This window comes from Rhipicephalus microplus, chromosome 7 (assembly GCF_043290135.1).
Source record: "Rhipicephalus microplus isolate Deutch F79 chromosome 7, USDA_Rmic, whole genome shotgun sequence".
NCBI classification, from domain to species: Eukaryota; Metazoa; Arthropoda; class Arachnida; order Ixodida; family Ixodidae; genus Rhipicephalus; species Rhipicephalus microplus.
The window spans coordinates 119,326,118-119,345,321 of NC_134706.1; the positions used below are offsets into that span (position 1 = coordinate 119,326,118).

At 44.2% G+C, this 19,204-nt stretch overlaps 1 protein-coding gene across 1 annotated transcript in view; it reads left to right on the forward strand.

The window, feature by feature from the left end:
* The first annotated feature begins 332 nt into the window (after window positions 1-332).
* The window catches only part of LOC119185210 (uncharacterized), a 57,542-nt gene continuing 38,670 nt past the window's right edge, over window positions 333-19,204 (forward strand). Inside the window, exons 1-4 of the mRNA XM_075869608.1 lie at window positions 333-475; window positions 1,977-2,023; window positions 9,477-9,512; window positions 11,130-11,165. Of these exons, the coding sequence (XP_075725723.1) occupies window positions 403-475; window positions 1,977-2,023; window positions 9,477-9,512; window positions 11,130-11,165 (192 nt within the window). The 5' untranslated portion in view covers window positions 333-402. The remainder of the gene's footprint in view (window positions 476-1,976; window positions 2,024-9,476; window positions 9,513-11,129; window positions 11,166-19,204) is intronic.

Sequence of the window (19,204 nt, forward strand, 5' to 3'; positions counted from 1 at the left end):
AGCAACTGTAGGAAAAAACGAAGCCTATTTGCGAAGCTTGTTTATTATATAACCTGTTCGGTCAGCGTCGTAGTGATGGTAATGCAGCTGTCATGTTTGCTAGTATCAAGTTGTGAACATTGCCTTGCCCATCGAAAACGCGGTGTATGATGAGAACAAAAAGGCTCTCTAGCAAAGTTAATTACGCTTTTCGTGCGGCCTAATTACTTTCACTGATATCAGGTATATGAGTATGTTGGACCGTGTCGGAAAAAAATAACAATCTTTTAGCATGGCCACATGCCATGGGGAATGATCAGAGGAACTCTGATTTGCTGTTGTACAATATGTGGAACACAATTGCATGAGCATACTTAAAAGCACCATTTGTCCGCGGACCCGCACACATCGAAAACATCCAACATGGCTGCACTGAAGACAACGTTTTCTGCTGCTTTGATTGTTTCGGCAATCGCAACGGCGTCTGCGGCGGATCGTAAGTATAATCAGTTTCAATATACTCGTTTCATCCCCTTCATGAGGTTATATCTCTGGTATACGAAAACTAGCAGCGTCTTTTATCATTGTGGCAGCGTATAATATATAACGTATTCGCATTATCAGTATGCGCATCTGAACAGACGTACCAAAGTTGACGGCTGTGAAAAAATTTCCATATTTGCACTTGTTATTTTGAGCGCATCAAGAGAAGAAATAGTAAAGAAGGAGAGGCAGGGGGAGTACAAGAAACTTGGCATTGCGCGTCATTCCTCATTAAAATATACGTAAATGGCATACAGAAGTAAAACTTATACGGCAATAGACAATATTTCGAGCATTAAGTACAGTCCTATTAGGTAAGGCTTATTGTAAGTAAAAATAGTGGCAGAAATTAAATGTAAAAAGCACCCGCTCCAGTTTTAACGTTTCTTCCGATACGTCATGTAAGCTTTGTTTGGTATTAAAAATATTTGACAACGATAAGCACGGTTAGGGTTCTTCTTGAAGAGAGGCGAAGATTCATTGCAGAGTCCCACCCCACTAAGTCGATGTATGGGACAGACTTTGCCCCACGCACTATGTTAGGTGAATAGGGTTTGCCCTATCATACTTGTGTTCTAGTGCACATGTTTATTATTGTAATTGGAGCTCACTGGAAATATGAAAGCCATACTTGTCCGTTCACTGGTTTGTCATGTATAAAACTGCACGATCTCGCGGTAAAAAGGTAACTGAACGGAAAGAAAATCTTGGGGACTGTACTCACCGATTACAAATATAGCACTCAAGGTTCGCTGAACTCAATGAAAACGTGACTACTGTATATTATCACAAGAATAGTGAAATCAGGAAGCCGGCCTTGGGCTTTGTGTTTGCCCCTGTTCATGTACGTGAAGGTAATGAGATGCTTCTATTTGTGCTTAAGATACAATGCGGAAGCAGCCTGATGTGCATTTTTGGAATTCATGTATACTCAGGGCTATATTTGTTCTTCTGAAAAGGCGTTGGTGATTTTCAGTTAAACCTAGTTCCATTTAGCCTAGCAACTATTTATATGGCTGTTTTGGCTATATAATCTGTCATGTGTGCTTCTATGCGAAGACTCCTTAGGGGTATTCACGCAAGTGGGAGATGCAATATTGACGTCCTTGATTAATGTGCTTTCGAAGCACCACATAGTTTCCAAGTTTCGAAAGTGCACAGCTATAAATTTTATAAAATTTTCACGCTTGTCCAAGAGGCTACTTCAAAAACACACAGCAGTCCATTGAAAACTTGCTTCATTCTTGCAGCGCCTTTTGCCACACTGTCATTAAATTCCCCTGAATAAACTTCCATGACAGAATTATGAGCAGAGAAGAGTTATATCTGGTATCACGTTACAACACCTCACGCACACATGAACAAAGGAACACAAATATTCTTTTTTTCGTAGAAATCGTAAATATCTTTGTCATAGCTGAAATTTTACAATGCCTCCCGCTTGTTTCTTGCAGAGTCATGTATACAAGTTACTTTCCCAAATATATTCCACTTCGGCGAGGTAAGCAAACTTTCGATGGTCAAGCTCCGATAGTGGACGAAGGCAATTTATGCTTTGCTACAACAAGCACATTAAAACGCATTGTTGGGCAAAATTGGCAGAAGAAAAAAAGACGACCTCTTGCGTTAAAAAAGCATAAACAAATCTTTCAAATCAGTGAAGCCATTTTTCATTGCATGTACACAACAAGGAAAAACAAAACATATGAAGAATATCACTCTGAACGATAGACGTTCAATATTGTCCCAGAAGGACACCGATTATGACTGTGCTGTCTGGTTTGCCTGAATGTGTTCACCTCTGTACTTACATTAACTGTGCGTTTGTAATGTGCGATTTGTATACTGTACGGGAGTCTCAGATGTAGGGCCAAGTTTAATGTTACATTGGTAGAGCATTGTGAAATACTAAGCCACATCGCTAAGATAATTAACAAAGTGTTTACCACAAATGGCACATTGCCTTTCAAACAATTTTAACATAAAATTGGCGGGAAATTGTTTCTCAGCGAAAAAATTACGTGAAGGATTCAGCTAATTAGGAGAGGCTTTCGTGCACAAGCTTCCCAATTTTATCCCGGAAAAAAGTCCCAGCATATGCACGGAGGACTCAAAGACGATGAGTGGGGTGAAGCATCCGTCAGTGCGTCCGCGCTCCCACCTGTCCATTTGTTCTTGCTTGCGTCAGTTTGTTCGCGCGTGTGTGCGTTCATGCGTGCATCCCTGCGTCCGTCCGTCCGCCCGTGCATACGTCCGCGCGTACGTCCATTCGTCCGCACGTGCGTCCGTGCGTTCTATCGTCCAACCATGCGTTCTTCTATGCGTCCATCCATCCATCTGCGCGTCTGTGTATCCGTTCCTTCGTCCATCCCTATAAAAAAACAGCGTTTACAGTGCCTCCCAGTGCGTTTCAGTGCGCTTAGTAACACCGGAAACGCTGTACAGTGTGTCCCAGCGTACTACAGCGCACTGGGAGCCACTGGGACACACTGTACAGTGTGGCCAGTGTCGCCCAGTGCACTGAAACGCACTGGGCCACACCGAACAGCGTAACCCAGTGTTTCAAAGCGCGCTGGGAGGCACTCGGCGCGCTATACCGTCTCTCTCACGCACTGGAAATATTAGGGGCATATTGGATGAAACTAGGTGTGATCGGCGCACTTTCCGTAAAAGTTCATATTGAATTGCGTGATGCTGAACGTAGAATTTAACGAATATATTGGTATTCTCATCTATCTGCTACACATATTATCACGACGCAGACACAGCAGAAGTCCGATATAGGACAGCTAACTTTATTACATGCAAGGCGCTCCTAAAGAGGGCCGATTAGGAACTTAGTCTTCTTTTCTTGCTGCGCGGGCTCTTCTCTGCAGGTTGAATGCGGCATTTGCCTCCCTCGAGAAAGAACATTGTCTCAATTCTCTGCTACGAAATACACTGCGTATATAGTTGACGTGTTATGTAACTGCATTAGTGCAATATGGCTTCCTCCGCACAACGTGTACAATTTCTGATTTCTGCTGATGAATTCGCGAGGAACTGTCAGAGATGACCTCATAATTCACATAATTTAGTTGCCGTAGAAAACTGTAGGGAACAAAGCGCTCCTAGAGTTACTTTGGCGAAACGCAGTGAATAGGGCTCCAGAGCCACACTTCTCGCCTGGCTGATAAGTGACGTATTGATGTCGCAGGTTATAACGTTCTGCGTAATAACTCTGCTGCCGGGCGATTCGCACGTGAGGAATCCGTCGCGCCTCCTCAGCTCGTTGAGTAAAGTCTTGAGTATCCATGTCTGTATCGTCGCAGTTGTGCAGCAACATGACATCGAACATTGTCGTCACTTCACGGCCTTAAAGAAGACCAAATGACGTGCTTCGGGTAGTTTTCTGCTGTGCCGTATTATAGGCAAATGTCACGCATGGCAGAACGTCGTCCCAACTTTTATGATTCTCGTCGATGTACATACTCAGCATATTGGCAATTTTCTTGTTGAGGCGTTCTGTTAAGCCGTTGCTTTGTGGGTGGTAGGAAATAGTTTGTTGATGCGCCTTTCCACTAAGCTCAAGCACTGACTTAATAAGTATGACCGTGAAAGCGGTACCTCTCCTCGTTATTCTAATCCTAGGATCACCATGCCTCAGAACTATATTTTAATTGAAAAATCGTGCCACTTCTACTGCGGTTCCGCTTGATAAATCCTTTTTTTCGGCGTAGCGAGTAAGATAGTGGTTACCGAAAATTACCCAGTTGTTTACAGTATGTGAAGTCGGAAACGGTTCAAGAGGTCGATTCCACTTTGTGCAAAAGGCATGGTGGGCACTTGAACTGGTTGCAACAATCCGGCTGGTTTTAAAGGTGGCGAGTTTCATCGTTGACAATCGAGACACGTGCGGAAGTAATGCTTTAGAGTGCCTGGAAACTTCGGCCAGTAGTACTTCTGTTGGATTCTGGCCAATGTGTGCGTGCATTCGAAGTGGCCAGAGCTTGGCTCATCGTGGAAAGCACTCAGAATCTCATCGCGATTGGATGTGAGGACTACGCTGGAGGAAAATTTCTTCTTATATAAGACACCAATGCGCAAGCAGAATGACGGTAGGCTCATTGCAAACATCTTGGTATTGCTTGTAGACTCTTTGTCAAGAAAATTATTAAGGGGAAACAACTAGCTGTCTTCTTCCTGCCTAGACGAAAGAAGACAGTGTTGACCACTCTTGAAAACGCCATGCTATCCTCTTCTGGGACATCTTCTTGCTTCATAGGTGACCTGGACAAGCAATCAGCATCGGACTGCTGCCATCCCGACTTATAGACGACCGCCATATCGAGTTCTTGTCGTCGGAAGTTCTAGCGCACTAGCCGACCAGATGGGTCCTTCAAGTTGGTTAGTCACCAAAGGAAGTGGTGGTCGCTGACAACGTGGAAGAGACAGCTGTAGAGGTATGGGCGAAACTTCATAACTGCCCATTCTACAGCAATACATTAATTTTCCGTAGTAGAATAATGGGACTCGTCACGGGAAAGCGTCCTACTTGAATATGCGATCTTTCGCTCAGCTGAGTCTTGCCACTGGACGAGTACAGCACCTAAAAATATGTTGTTGGCATCGGTGTGAATTATGGTAGGAGCTTCCTCGTCAAAATGAGCAAGCACAGGTGGTGTCTGCAGGCGCTGTCGTAGATCATCAAATCCTGCTCGTTCCTCTTCGCCGCATAAAAATGGAACGTCGTCGCTCGTTATACGTGTTAAGAGCGACGCTATGTGCGAGAAATTGAGAATAAATCTGTGGTAGTAGGCACAGGTGTCAATAGAAGTTCTCAGACCTCCTTATTTGTTGGCACAGGAAATTTTCGGACGGCATCAATGTTGTCGAGGTCGGGGCAAACACCTTCATGGCTCACTCCATGCCCTAAGAATAGGAGTTCGTTCAAACCGAAATGACATTTCACACGTTTCAGATTCCAGCGGGCGGATCGTATGGCTCGAAATACTAATAGCAGCCGTCTTAGATGTTCCTTGATTGTTGCTGAGAAAACAATGATGTCGTCGAGGTATACAATACACGTCTACCACCTAAGGCCTGATAAGACGGTACCTATCAGTCTCTGAAATGTGGCTGAATCTAAGCTCAATACGAAGGGCATGACTTTACACTCGTAAAGCCCGTCATGCGTTAAAAAAGCAGTCTTTTCTTAGTCTCACTCATCAACCTCAATTTGCCAATATCCGCTTTTCAGTTCCACCGACGAGAAGAAGCGTGCATGCTTTAGCCTGTCAAGCGAATCGTCAATACGTGGTAATGGGTAAAGGTTTTTCTTTGTCACGCGGTTCCGCTTATGGTAGTCCACACAGAAGCGTAAGCTGCCGTCTTTCTTCTTAACCAGCACTACTGGTGATGTCCAAGGGCTTTTTGACAGCTGAATGATGTCGTCGTCGAGCATTTTCTGGTCTTGTTCTTGAATTGCGTCACGTTCTTTCGGCGCCACGCAGTATGGATTTTGTCGAACTCGTTTCACCGTCTCTTCTGTTGTAATTTGATAGTTTGTCAGTGGCGTTTGATTTACCCTGGAGGTCGACGAAAAATAATGTTCGAACTGGCCGACAACATCTAGAAGACTCTGCGTCTGCGCTGGCGATAATTATGTGTCACGTCGGCAGGTGGTGGTGCTGAAGCGGCTGGCGTCTCTGCCTGTTGCACTGCGAAGCACTCGCGGAATTCTACAATGTCGTCATAGTATGCAACTGTGGTACTCTTTGTAATGTGTCGATGCTCGTTGTAAGCAGGACCTCTGCTTCCCCAGACACTACACTGACGAGACTTCTGGCAATAGGAATTTCTCGAGAGAGTAAAAGCGTCGATACTTGTTCCGCGACACCTTCTTCAGTATGCTTCGTGTTACACGTGACAGGGACTAGGCGGCATGATAGAGATGGTATGGTCACGTCGTCAACGACGTACATGAACTTGCGCTGCGCTATGGTCAGCTGAGAAGGTCAGTACACCGTCCGGTATATTTTTATGGCACCGTACTCCCGCAAAAACTCCATACCCAAGATGGCCTGTTTAAAATACTCAGAAAGAATAAAAAGGTTGCGGAGAATGATGAATCTCCGATCTTGATTCTTGCGGGGCATTTTCCGGTAGGCGTCAGCAGCTGGCCTCCAGCTCCTCTAATTTGCGGTCCCGTCCATTTCATTTTTCCCTTCTTGACTTTGTCGGCCAGAATCGCACTTTTTATTGAAAAGTCCGTACCAGTGTCAACCAGTGCTGTCACGTCGTGACCGTCAATTGAAAGTGTAATGCCGGCGGCAACGATCTAATATTTCGTCGATTCATTTGAAATGTGCGGCGCTTCGTGCTGCGGTGAAGGGGGACGTTCAACTTTTCGTCGATTCTCATTCGTCCCCCCTAAGGTGGCTGTTTTTAGTTTCCCCGGCTTGAACTGGGAGATCTTGTTCTCGCCATGCCCAAGGTGCTACCTATATTTGATGGCGGAAAATGACCAGGAGAGGGCAAGCGTGACCGGAACCCAGGAGAAACGTCCCGCGGGATCGCCACGCTCGTAACAACGTTGCGTCTTCCGTTGAAATAGCGCTGACGGGTAGTGGACAGAAATACTTGGTACCCGGTGACACGATGAGGACAATACCGCACTATGTGGCCTGCTTCCACACAAAGGGGCCAGTAGTCAGGTGTACACAAGATGTCGGTTTCGCGGAGTGGAGGTCGCATCGGCGTCGACGTTTTCCGGTAGTATTAAGGCACTGCCAGCGGGTTTTTTGTTCGTAATGCTGCGGTGGCGGCACGTTTAATGGCTGTCGACGGAGAATATCTGCATAGGTTGGCCTAACCGTGTCAATGTTCGGCTTGAGAATTGAAAGCGCTTGCCTTATTTTATAGCGCACAACTTCTGTGACCGACGCAATTGTGCAGTCAGTCGGTGTGGTGGCAAACTGCTTTACCTCTTCTTCCGCAATCTCGTGGATCAGATTATGCAAAGAACGCTTGTCCGGTGTTACATTTGTCACGGCAGTTGCGCTGATTTGTCCGCTGATGTTTCGGCGGCCGTACTGGCGGTAGCTTAGCTGTAGTGCGCGTTCGATGACGGACCCCCCCTCCGAAAATTCCTCGACGCTTTAAGGTGGGTTCCGCATGAGACCAGCAAAGGTCTGTTCTTTAACACCGTGCATGACGTCGCTGTTCATTCTGCTTTCGGAAATATCAGGATTGGCTCAATGAAAAAGATGAGTCATGTCCTCAACAAACATTCCAACAGATTTTTTAGCTTTTGAATCCGTGATTCGAGGAGTCGTTGTGAATGCTCCCGCCTTTCGGTGTTTGCGAAGCATTCCAGGAACTTTTACCGGAACTCGTCTCACGTGGACAACATGCGGTTCTTGAACCATGTGCGAGCCCCGTCCTGAAGAGGGAAATACACGTACCTTAACTTCTGTGTGGCGTTCCACCCGTTGACGTTGGCTGTGTGCTCGAACTCCTCAAGCCAGTCACCTGCGTCCTCATATGTGTTGCCGTGGAAGTTCACAGCAATTTCAGGGGTGAAAACGGTTACCTGCGTCGTGCTTGGGCTGGTGATGGCGGGGCTACTGCTTCCGGGCGCGGTCATGTTTTCCGGCCAAGGACTCAACTCTGGGCGCAGGCCTAACAGGCAGCGGCTGGTGCGGTTAACGGGTGGTTCGACGAGCGGAAGTCTTCGTGGACTAGATCTCGGGCTGTTGGAAGTTATCCTGGGCATGTACCCAGCACCTCTACCAGTGTCACGACGCAGATACAGTAGAAGTTGGATATATGAGAGCTCACTTTAATAACATGCAAGACGCTCGTAAACAGGAGCGGTCAAAAACTTCGTCTTCCTTTCTTGCTGCGCTACCTCTTCTCTGCAGGTTGAATGCGGCAATCTATAGCTTTAGTTTTAGTTAGGCGATGAATGTGCGAGTACGCTAAAGCAATCATTAGTCGAGCGCTTGGGTCTGGGGCGCCACCAGGATTCTTGAGGGGGGGGGGGGGGACCACTGACGACAATTGCGTTCCTGCAAGAGTGTAGGGAGGCACAAAACGTATGTATCATTTCATTATGCTTGCTCTAGGGAGAAGGGGGCAAAGAGGGGGCAGGTGAGAATTTTCGAGTAAAAAATTCCAGCCCACCCCTGCCCGCCCTGGCGCGGGTATGCTTTCCTTGGAATGTGATCGAGCTTCGTCAATGTATTTCAAAAACGGCATCAATTGAATCGACAATTCGCAACACAGTATCACAGTAGTATTAGTCTGATAATCAAGACCAGCCTACTCTAGCAGTCAGTCGTTCAAGCTCGTACTGCAGAAAGCCGCGCGTTCCCGGCAACAGTTAACTTTTGCAACGCCCTAACTCGGTGTCTTTAGCTTCTGATTTGTGTAGTCGAGGGTGCAAATATGACCCCTCAAGGGTCAGTTATGATCGAAACCACAATTTAACGGTTATTAGATTCTTTCTGACTGAATATCCACGATCTTCACAGTGACCGTGGCACACGCAGTACAACCCTAAGCCTAATGCTAGTTTCAGTTAGAGTGACCTGCTGCGGCTGTTGTACGCGGAATGTAAATGAGGCCGACGGAAAATATTTCTAAACGAGAGACGAAATCTACAGTGTTCATTGAGCAGTCTAGAAGCGCGCTGTTTTCTACATAGGTATGACTAACCGCATAGTGAGTCATTGCGATTGCCGTAACACATCTGCGGTTAGCTAACAAGTTTTGCGGCAAAACGTGTCAGGTATACGTGATCCAAGGCCACTTGTGAGAAATAAGCTTAAAATCACCTGTTAGGTTATCATGAATTGTGTTGCTAATTGTGGCACGAATCTGTGTGGCTGATTCAAATGAATTAGCCACACAGATTAGAATAATAAATTGTTCGAAAAGTTTCATCAACTACGTAATGTGTATCATTTTAGTGCTTGGGGCAACCTCAGGACATGTGCCATAATCCGGTAAGTTGTAACTTCCGCAATCCTGAAGCATATTTTCTGAAATATAATAAAACGCCGCACATCTTCTTTTTCACACAGCTTGCGATAGATTGCAATAGATCAGTCTTGTTGTCCTATCATGCTTCTTTATGCGATTAGATTATTTTGTGATTTGATGGCGTTTCATCCACGAAAAACTGGCACCGGCACTCAGCACCAGCCGCGTCACAAAATTTGAAAAATCACTCCAATATTCTAGAGTATTCTGATAAGTGCACGTACTACGAGTAAGCAAGATCTGTATTGAGCGAAAACGAGCCCGTGCGATAATGCTACAATTTTCAAATATTCATGTATAACATATAACGAGCACCGCCAATGATCAGCTTATCGTCGGCCAACGACTGCGGCTGTACAGCATACATAATTTTTACCTGGACCTTTCATATTATATGCACAATTCGTTTCTAGGAGCCCAACTTCAGTGACGACTTGTTGTCATGGACAAATTAACATATTGACTCATGGTATGGCACTTTGATTCAGCTCATCACCAATGCCTTTATGAAAAACACTCACGCAATGAAGTATTGGGAATCGGGGTTTAGAGACGCACATGCTATACTTTAAATTTCACCGTCATATGTTTTGGATAATATAGGCATAATTTGGACTTAAATCCGTAAACCAAAAGCAACATCATCTTCATGAACCAGCTTCATCTCTGCATGACGTGCTTATCTCGAGCATAGCCATTCGTTATATTCAACAACTTAATATTGCGTTTCAGTTCGTGAGTACTGTACAGCCGCGTCCACCTCTATGTAGAGTGCGTAATCCGCAAACAGCCGGTTTTAAGGTCGAAGCATTTCCTATCTATCTATCTATCTATCTATCTATCTATCTATCTATCTATCTATCTATCTATCTATCTATCTATCTATCTATCTATCTATCTATCTATCTATTCAACTTGCTTGTAATGGCATGAATAACGCAAAAAAGTGCTCATACGCTATTAAACACTGTCCTTCAGACACGTCTTGCACATTCCCGTATATGACGAGCCACGGCATGTGCCTGAAGTTGTCAGAAGCAGTCGAGCAATAGCCATGTACTCCAAGTGCCGGTATAAGTGTCCATGTAGTAATTACTCATTAAACGCACCGAACACAGGCTTCTAGAAAAGTGGTGCACCTTCATGATGCTCGCAGTAATTTTCGGTGTCCTCAGATTTCGTTTGCCAAGAAAAAATGTGGTGCTTAAGAAACTCTTTTCGGTTGCAAAATCAGGAGCCTCTTGTCATCGGCTTTCAAAGGTGTATGTATATAAATCTGTTCGATGCAAAAAACTTTAGTTGCGAGCCAGTTTATCTTTTTTTTACATTCAACTTGGAGTTTTCGTATGGTTTGTTAGTAGCTTAGCCTGTTATTAGCATTCACTGTATCCATATACCACGTTCAACATGTCAACACTTGCTACTTTTTTACCTTATAAAATCAGGCGTAAATAGCGGAGAAAGTGCACTCATATAAGCACCAGTTTATGTTATGGTTGGTTTCACCTTCCGCTTGCTACTAGTTTTAATACTGTATGTTGGTTACAAGTGTTCAGCTTTAACCATAATCCTTATTCCAGGCGGAAATCGTAACAGTCGCCGAGAAGATCATTCTTGTAAGTAACCGTCTTTGTGAACTACGTAGGTTTTCAGATGCAAATACATGTTTAGAATAACATTGATTTGTACAGACTGCTCAAGTGTTCATTCTCGCAGCAGGCATTGGAGCCGGTGACAAAGCACTGCCCGAGGATTGTTGATGAAGAACTTCACATTAGCATGAGCGTAACATGTGCTCGTGCACGCTCGTGCGGGCGTGTTTGTTTATGCCATCCGTTCAATATTATCGCTTAATACAATTTTTTAATATATATTAGGCGTAGTTTGAAACAATTTATTTGTTTATTATTCTGCCTATTATGCAATAACAACTTGATTTTTGCTTCGTGAGACGTCAGCAGAAAATGATGCGCATGCACAACTGCCCAACCAAGGATTGAAACCAAAAGAACGTGATAACAGAAAGAGTTAAGGAGCAAAAAGAATTCATCGGTTTGAACGCAGGCATAGATTTCAACCTGGACACTATTCATGAAGCAGAAAAGCGCATGACTGTGAAACTTCTTGATGTCTAAATGTCACTGCCCGAGAAACATGCGAGATTGGGCGAGCTGATGAATATTTTCTGCAGCATTGTGACAGCTGAATCTGAACAGAAAAATGGTCCTAAATGATTAGGGCGAAAACCGCAGAAAGAAATCATCTGATTTCTTTGAAATAAAATTGCCAGCGCAAGCACAGAACACGCCCCACAATAGAGAGAAGTTTCGCGCACAAGCACTGACTCAACAGTTTTATTCCTTCATATGTCAATGCATATTTACGTGCAAATCAGCCTTATCTCTCATGCGTACACAACTAAAGTTTGATTGATATGTGGGGTTTAACGTCCCAAAACCACTATATGATTATGAGAGACGCCGTAGTGGAGGGCTCCGGAAATTTAGACCACCTGGGGTTCTTTAACGTGCACCCAAATCTGAGTACACGGGCCTACAACATTTCCGCCTCCATCGGAAATGCAGCCGCCGCAGCCGGGATTCGAACCCGCGCCCTGCGGGTCAGCAGCCGAGTACCTTAGCCACTAGACCACCACGGCGGGGCCACAACTAAAGTTTCACACACGTGAAACGGTGAAGAAAAGAATGGCCAGGCCTGCGCGGAACGAGCAGAACAGTCACAGCGAACGCTTGAAGAACAGCCTTTTAGAGCCTTTTGAAACTTGCTTGCCTGCTTGCTTCCTTGATCCTCTCTTGTGGCTTTCGCCCACTAAAGGGAGTTGGCCAAGAAGCCGGCGGTTAATGTGAGTGAGCAATTCAAGAATATGTAGGCTTATGATTACTTTGTTTATACAAGATGGGGATATTTTGCTCAATGGTAAAAAAGCGACAGCAAAAAAATATTAGGATTTTTCGAATAACTGCGGCGTATCATAACACATTATTCTTCAGTAGGTTAAGTCTGTGCTGTGTAATATTGGAATACTAAATGTATCTTGGTCAGAAAAAAAAGTTAAAAAAAATTCAGAGCTGATCAATGGCTTAGCAAGTTGATCTCCTTGTGTCATGTAGAAATTTGCACATGACCCACAGCCTTCCTGTCGCTGAATTTTCATGAAGCAGCCCAAAAAAAAACAAAATATCTTTTTGGGTTAATCCCAGAAGCGCACTTGCTGGGTACTCAATACGCCATAAACAATCATAATTTTTGTAAAGTATGCCGGTGTTCACTACGCTATCCTTCATCACTCTTCGGAGAAGCTTGGTATCCACTCAACCTTTTCAACAAATACTGTGCAAATTCTGTGTTGCATTTAGGTGCTTAAGATGATGAATAATTACGCCTGAAGGGGGTACGTGCCACAGTTAGTAGGTAATGAAGAACAAGCTTTTGTAATGTCTTAGACTCGTTACGCGGTTCATATTTTGTGACGCCTGGTTGTTCCTTTACCGTTTTAAAACGCTTCATTACTCATAATTACGCGATTCCTTTCCCGACACCAAAACTACCTTAGCAAAGTTTTTGAATGTGACGCAAGTACGAGCGCACTTCAGCGGTAGAGTACTAGGCTGGCATGCAGTGTACCCGGGTTCGAATCCCACCGTGTAACTACTTGTCTTGAGCGTTTTTTATTCGTTTTTGTTATTTTGTGCAATAGTCGTTACGGACACCAGCGGTGGATTAGATACATGACAAGAAATGTTATTTGTGTGAATATAGAGGGCACAGAACTTTCGCTGTTTTATTTATTTCATTGAATCTGTTGGTGTCCTTGGTACTGGAAGTGAGCAGCGCGGAGGCGTACAATGCTCTTGTCGTGGGGTAGCAGGTCCTGAGTCCCGAGTAATACCACAAATATATTATTCTTGTAAGTGAAATTTTGAAGAAAATTGAATAATACTGATGGGCTCACCGACATTGCTAGTTTTATAATACTACTAAATATGTGAGAGTATACGAAGGCGACCATAGATATTAGAATTCAAATAACTACTATTTTATACAGCCCTCTTCTGATAACGGTAAAAGACACACAAAAGCAAACGACACACTCTAGAGCAGTTGTAAAAACTCATCATCATATAAATAAAAATTGACTGTAGGATGCTTATTCGATAAGGAAACAAAAACTGATACTAAATTGTAGCTGAGGAAAGGATACCTTAATGTTTCTTTTGCCACCAACCTTGCTTATGCTATACAAAATACGTTGTTACTGGTTCATTAAATTTTTCTTTACGTACTGAATAAGATAACCAAATTTTTTGCTCCTAAGAACGCTGTAGAGGCTAGTCGACGATGGTTCTTGAAAGAATTCATAAGTGATCGTGTGCCACTGCGGCGAAAATACTTGTGTCCCATCAGAACTTCTCGCCTACCTCCTGGCTTCATTGCTATTGCTCGCAATGTTGTGAGGCGCACTTTCAAAATAAATGAATAAAAGTATCGTATGATATTCATATGAATAAAACAATGTATTTTCGCGTAGAATAATGTACTAGCTGTTTCAGGTAGAATATCGTCGCTATATTTATTGTGTCTAGAACACCAAGCCCAGCAATTTTAACATAGATTCATCCAGATTCATTCTGGCCGCGTTGTGGAATTGTATTTGGTTATAAGTACTCAGTTCAAGGTAAAGGTTTACATATAACGAAGTTTATTTACACGTACACTGATCGAATTGATGCCCTTTGCTTGTAGTGTCGTTAGAAGGACATTATATAGGCAATGAATGCTTGGAGCATAATGGCTGGCAGTGCTTTGTCTGATTACCATGCAAATGTGAAATAGAAGCGAGATATCTCTTTATGATTTCGCTCTTTTGAAGTTGCTGAAAATGTATATCATCTCTAGCAGGACACTCAATACTATCACAAAAAAAATTGGCAGATCTCACGTATACAGTGGGAATCGATGATATGCGAAGCACGAAAAAGACAGGTTGATCTATCACTATAAATACAGCTCAGCGTTAAGATTTGGAGGTAAATGATGCAGCTCATGACTTCCGTGTTAGAAATTCTAAGTTTGAATGTACGTTTACCTTCTTCATCTATTCACGCCTCGTGATTCAAAATTTAGTATATGTGGAGCTAGCGAAATGGCCGCGAGCATGCTATTAGCGTGGTATGTTGCCATATTCTTACCTGACACGCGTGTCAGCATTATCATGTTTGCAGCAGTCATATATTTCTTCATCCATTGACATCAAGTAACACCAAATTTAGTAAATGTGGAGCTAGCGAAACGGCCGCGAGCGCATCATGAAAGACCCAGTATACTCCAATATACTGTTGACGCGCGCGCACGATGGGCCCAGCGACGCTACGATAGCAAAGTGCGAACACTGTATAGTCTAACGCCAGGCGGGACCGGTGCGAACAGCGGTGGTCGGCGCGGCCCGATGGCAACCGGCGTGAAATTCAGACTGATGCGTTACCCAGACAACACTGCGTCTCCCTCTTTTCGTGACGGAGGGATGCCGGACGCGCTAAAACGCGCATGCGTCAAAGCAACGCAGCGCACGCCTGCGAGCATATAGCGAAACCGGCGCGTGGCGTCGCAACGCCGATGTGACGCGACGAAATGAACGCCGGTGAGCACACGCACCAAGTCACGTCCAAATGTATTGGAGCCTTGACTGTGGCATGTCGTCATGTTCTCACATGACACGCATCTCATGATCATCATGTTTGTACCAGTCACATACCTTCGTCATCCATTGACGTCACGTAATACCAAACTTGGCGCATGTGAGGCTAGCGAAACGGGCCGCGAGTGCATCATGAGTGTGGCATGCAGTCATGTTGTTAAATGGCACGCATGTCGTGGTAATCATGTTTTGATGTGTCATTTACCAACTAGTTCATTGGCGTCGCAAAGTACCGAGTTTGTACATGTGAATCTAGCGAAACGGCCACGAGCACATCATAAGCATAGCATGTACATGACACGCATCTCATGTTTATCATGTTTGCACCAGTATTATATTTTCGTCATCCATTAACGTCCCGTAGTACCAAATTCGGTATAAGTGAAGCTAGTGAAACGGCCGCCAGTGCACTATAATCGTGGCATGTTGTCATGTTGTTACATGATACGGATCGAATGTTTATCATGTTTGCACCAGTATCATATATTCATCACCCAATCACGTACCGTAATACCAAATTTGGTATATATGACGCTAGTGAAACGCCCGCGATCGCATCTTGAGCGTTGCATGTAGTCATGTTGTTAGATGACACGCATGTCATGTTTTCATGTTAGGGTCTGTCGCTTGTGTTCACCATGCAATCATGTCATACCATACCAGTTTTGCAACATGCCATGTGCACGAAACCACCGCAAAAGCTGGAGGATCATGAAGTGTAAATCATGACATTCATGACATACATGTCATGATTTTCTTATCATGACTTGTCAGCTATGTTCTCCATAAGTCATGATATGTCATATCAAGTTTGGTAACTATACCATTATCAGAACGGCCAGGAGCGCTGAAGTTGTAGGCGGCTAGATAGATAGATAGATAGATAGATAGATAGATAGATAGATAGATAGATCGATAGATAGATAGATAGATAGATAGATAGATAGATAGATAGATAGATAGATAGATAGATAGATAGATAGATAGATAGATACGCTTAAAGTCACTGACGTTCACTAAGAAATGCTCCGCATTTAAAGTCATGTAACGTGACCCCTTGTGATAGTGCTGCCCTTCATTATTGCAACCCTAATCAAATGCGGTATTCAAAAGAAATACAGGGTTTCGCACATATCAGTATACGATGTGTACAGCAGGCGTAAAAAAAGACAAATTGGACTACAATAGTGCGAGTTTTCTTTTAGACTAATACTAAACATCTGCATGCCAACCTCTATGTGACCCACGATTACCTAACCTTTTAACAAAGGGAAATACTTCGAGTAGGTCTTTTCATGTGTTTTGGTATGTTTTAACGAATTTCTCCTCACGTACCGCATTTGGCTGTTTACTGATACAAAAAAACAGCCTCAATGCCATGTCACTCGCTAGTGGTGGTGTTGCGCTAAGATGTGCAGTGAGAGAAAACTGTGTTGGCGTGGACCCTGTCTCTCAGTTTAGGAATCGTATCCGGATACCAATAGAAAAATAGATTGCTGCATTGGTTTTTTTTTCATGCGTGTCCCTGATGACATTTACCAATTCATGCAAGCTGGAATACTCTGCTGGGGACAATACTCAGCGAATGTTTTTAGTATTATTGCAATAAGGAACTCCCTTAGGGAGCAACTAAAATACCATGTTCAGAATTACAAGTAAATGCGTGATATACCTTGCAAGCTACGTTTAGACAAGACGCCTCGTTATTCTAGCGATTGCTGCATGCCCATTATTAGGGAGTTTTAGAATAGCGCACCACCATCCCTTGCGGTGCGGTCGCTGCCATTGCGCTTGCTTCGTAACGCGAGTCGGCGTTCGCGTTCGCGGACCGCACGCCAAAACTCCAAAATGGCGCGTGGTAATGGCGGCCCGCATGTGGCCCGCGAGCGCTGGTTTCGAGGCTACGGGCGGTGATGGCGGTCGCAGGTTGCACGCAAGCGCTGGTTCAACGTTGCTGGTTTCGAGGCTACGGTGTCGCCTTGATCGTGCGTTGCCGATCGCCGCAGGGCAAACGCTATTCTTAATCTCATATGGCGCCCGCTACGCCCGCAACGCCCGCAGCGCTTGCAAACGATATTCTAAATCTCCCTATTATTTCAAGTTGTAATCAATTTGCGTCGTCCATGCCAACTATGTCTTCTGATTGTGTCAAGTCATGCGTGACATCTTTTGAGCACGCTAATAATTTTATGCTATCCTATGATGTCACGCATGTCATGTCCATCATTTTATGCATAATCTTTCTCTATTCCATGTTACGACATACGCTTAAAGCCTTTTCCATCATGCATACATGTTGCACTACGCAGGAAAGAATGACACGAAAGACACGCAGGCATGTCCATCTTCACACGTCATGTTATTCATTAACTCCGAGTCTTGCATTCATATTACTGAAGTGACCAAACCCTCTCGTAACAATCATTTCATCGAGGCATGCCTATCTTGACATTTTATGTTGTTCATTATTATGAGTCTCGCATTCTTATTATTAAGGTGACCGAACCCTGTCGCAACAAATATTTCGTGGAGGCATGCCTTCAATGTGCATGCCTTCTAAAAAAGGCAGTGTGGAAATAGAAGGTACCTCTACTATACACCATTGCATAAGAATACATCAAATATCTTGTGAACATTCGCGCTTGCTGACTGCCTTAATCAGTAAACGCACCATTTATCTATGGGCACCACCACTAATTGCATACATGTTCCGACAATGTTGTCTGAATAAATACCCCTTTCATCACGCGCAGCTGGGGATGAATACTAAATATTATTTGTTTCAGTAATTGGAACCGGAGATCCGCATAGATGCTGATACACTCGTTTAGGGCTATCTGTGTTGCCCTGAAAGCACCTTATGGAAGATTGGTGTCAATCGTGTCCTCGAATAATCAGGACCACTCGGCAAGCCTACGAAAGACTAAATATGCAAGGCCAGGGCTATCTGACGTACGATACATAAGCCCGGGTTGGCTAATTGTCAAGCACCGAATTCAAGTTTGATGAGAAAAGCACCTTAGAGTGTAGGCTTGTCAGTTTGGCGTTGTGCTTTATTCAGCACAGCACATGCAAGGTACCCACTACACTGAATGATGATGACGACGAAGAATGTGCCCGTTAGCACATGCAATGTACCGGATGACGATGACGTTGATTACACCTCAAGTCGCTGAGGTGTGAATGGGTTTGTAAACGCGTTTCACACCAAGAAACATTCTCTTTCTGCAGAGCGCAAGGCGCGAGAAGCGGCGACAAAACAACAAAAACGCCAAGTGGGGCCGGAGTTGCTGGCGCGGGGAGTGACGGCTCAGTGCAAACACCAAATGGCTTGTGCATTATAAGGCTTCTCGGTGCGTTGTACGACGTATTTCGTATGACTTTAAACGGCCAAAATTCTCCAGGGTTATTTGCACAGACCTAGTGACTACCACCTTTAGGCTAGATCTGATCGAAGAACTATTGGCTTTACATTTCATGGACCACGAAACACTAATATTGAAGGCAAAAGGGAATCCACCATTCAATACGAGATACCGTTTATGAACAGGAAACGATGCATTTAACTGTTCACTGCTTTGTCACCCATACACATGAATGAGGGCACAATATCACAGGGAATTTACAGTAACACCGAATGGTCCCACTGATTCGCCCACTCATGATCCTTCAATTCGTGGAGATATGGCAATTTTTTCACTAACTCACATAATGCGGCTAAGTAGCACGGCTTATCTAACCGGTCTGACCAAGATATTCTTCATACCCTTCAGTTTTTATTCAAGACAGTGTCTTTTTCAACAAGACTAAGCCTAAACATGCCACCCAAGTGGAGCAAAAGTCGCAGCATATCCACAGAGTGAATGATGATGAGTGGGGCGAAACTTACAAGCTCTTTGTCGGCGAAACATGACTCATCCGCTGATCACGTCCGTCCAT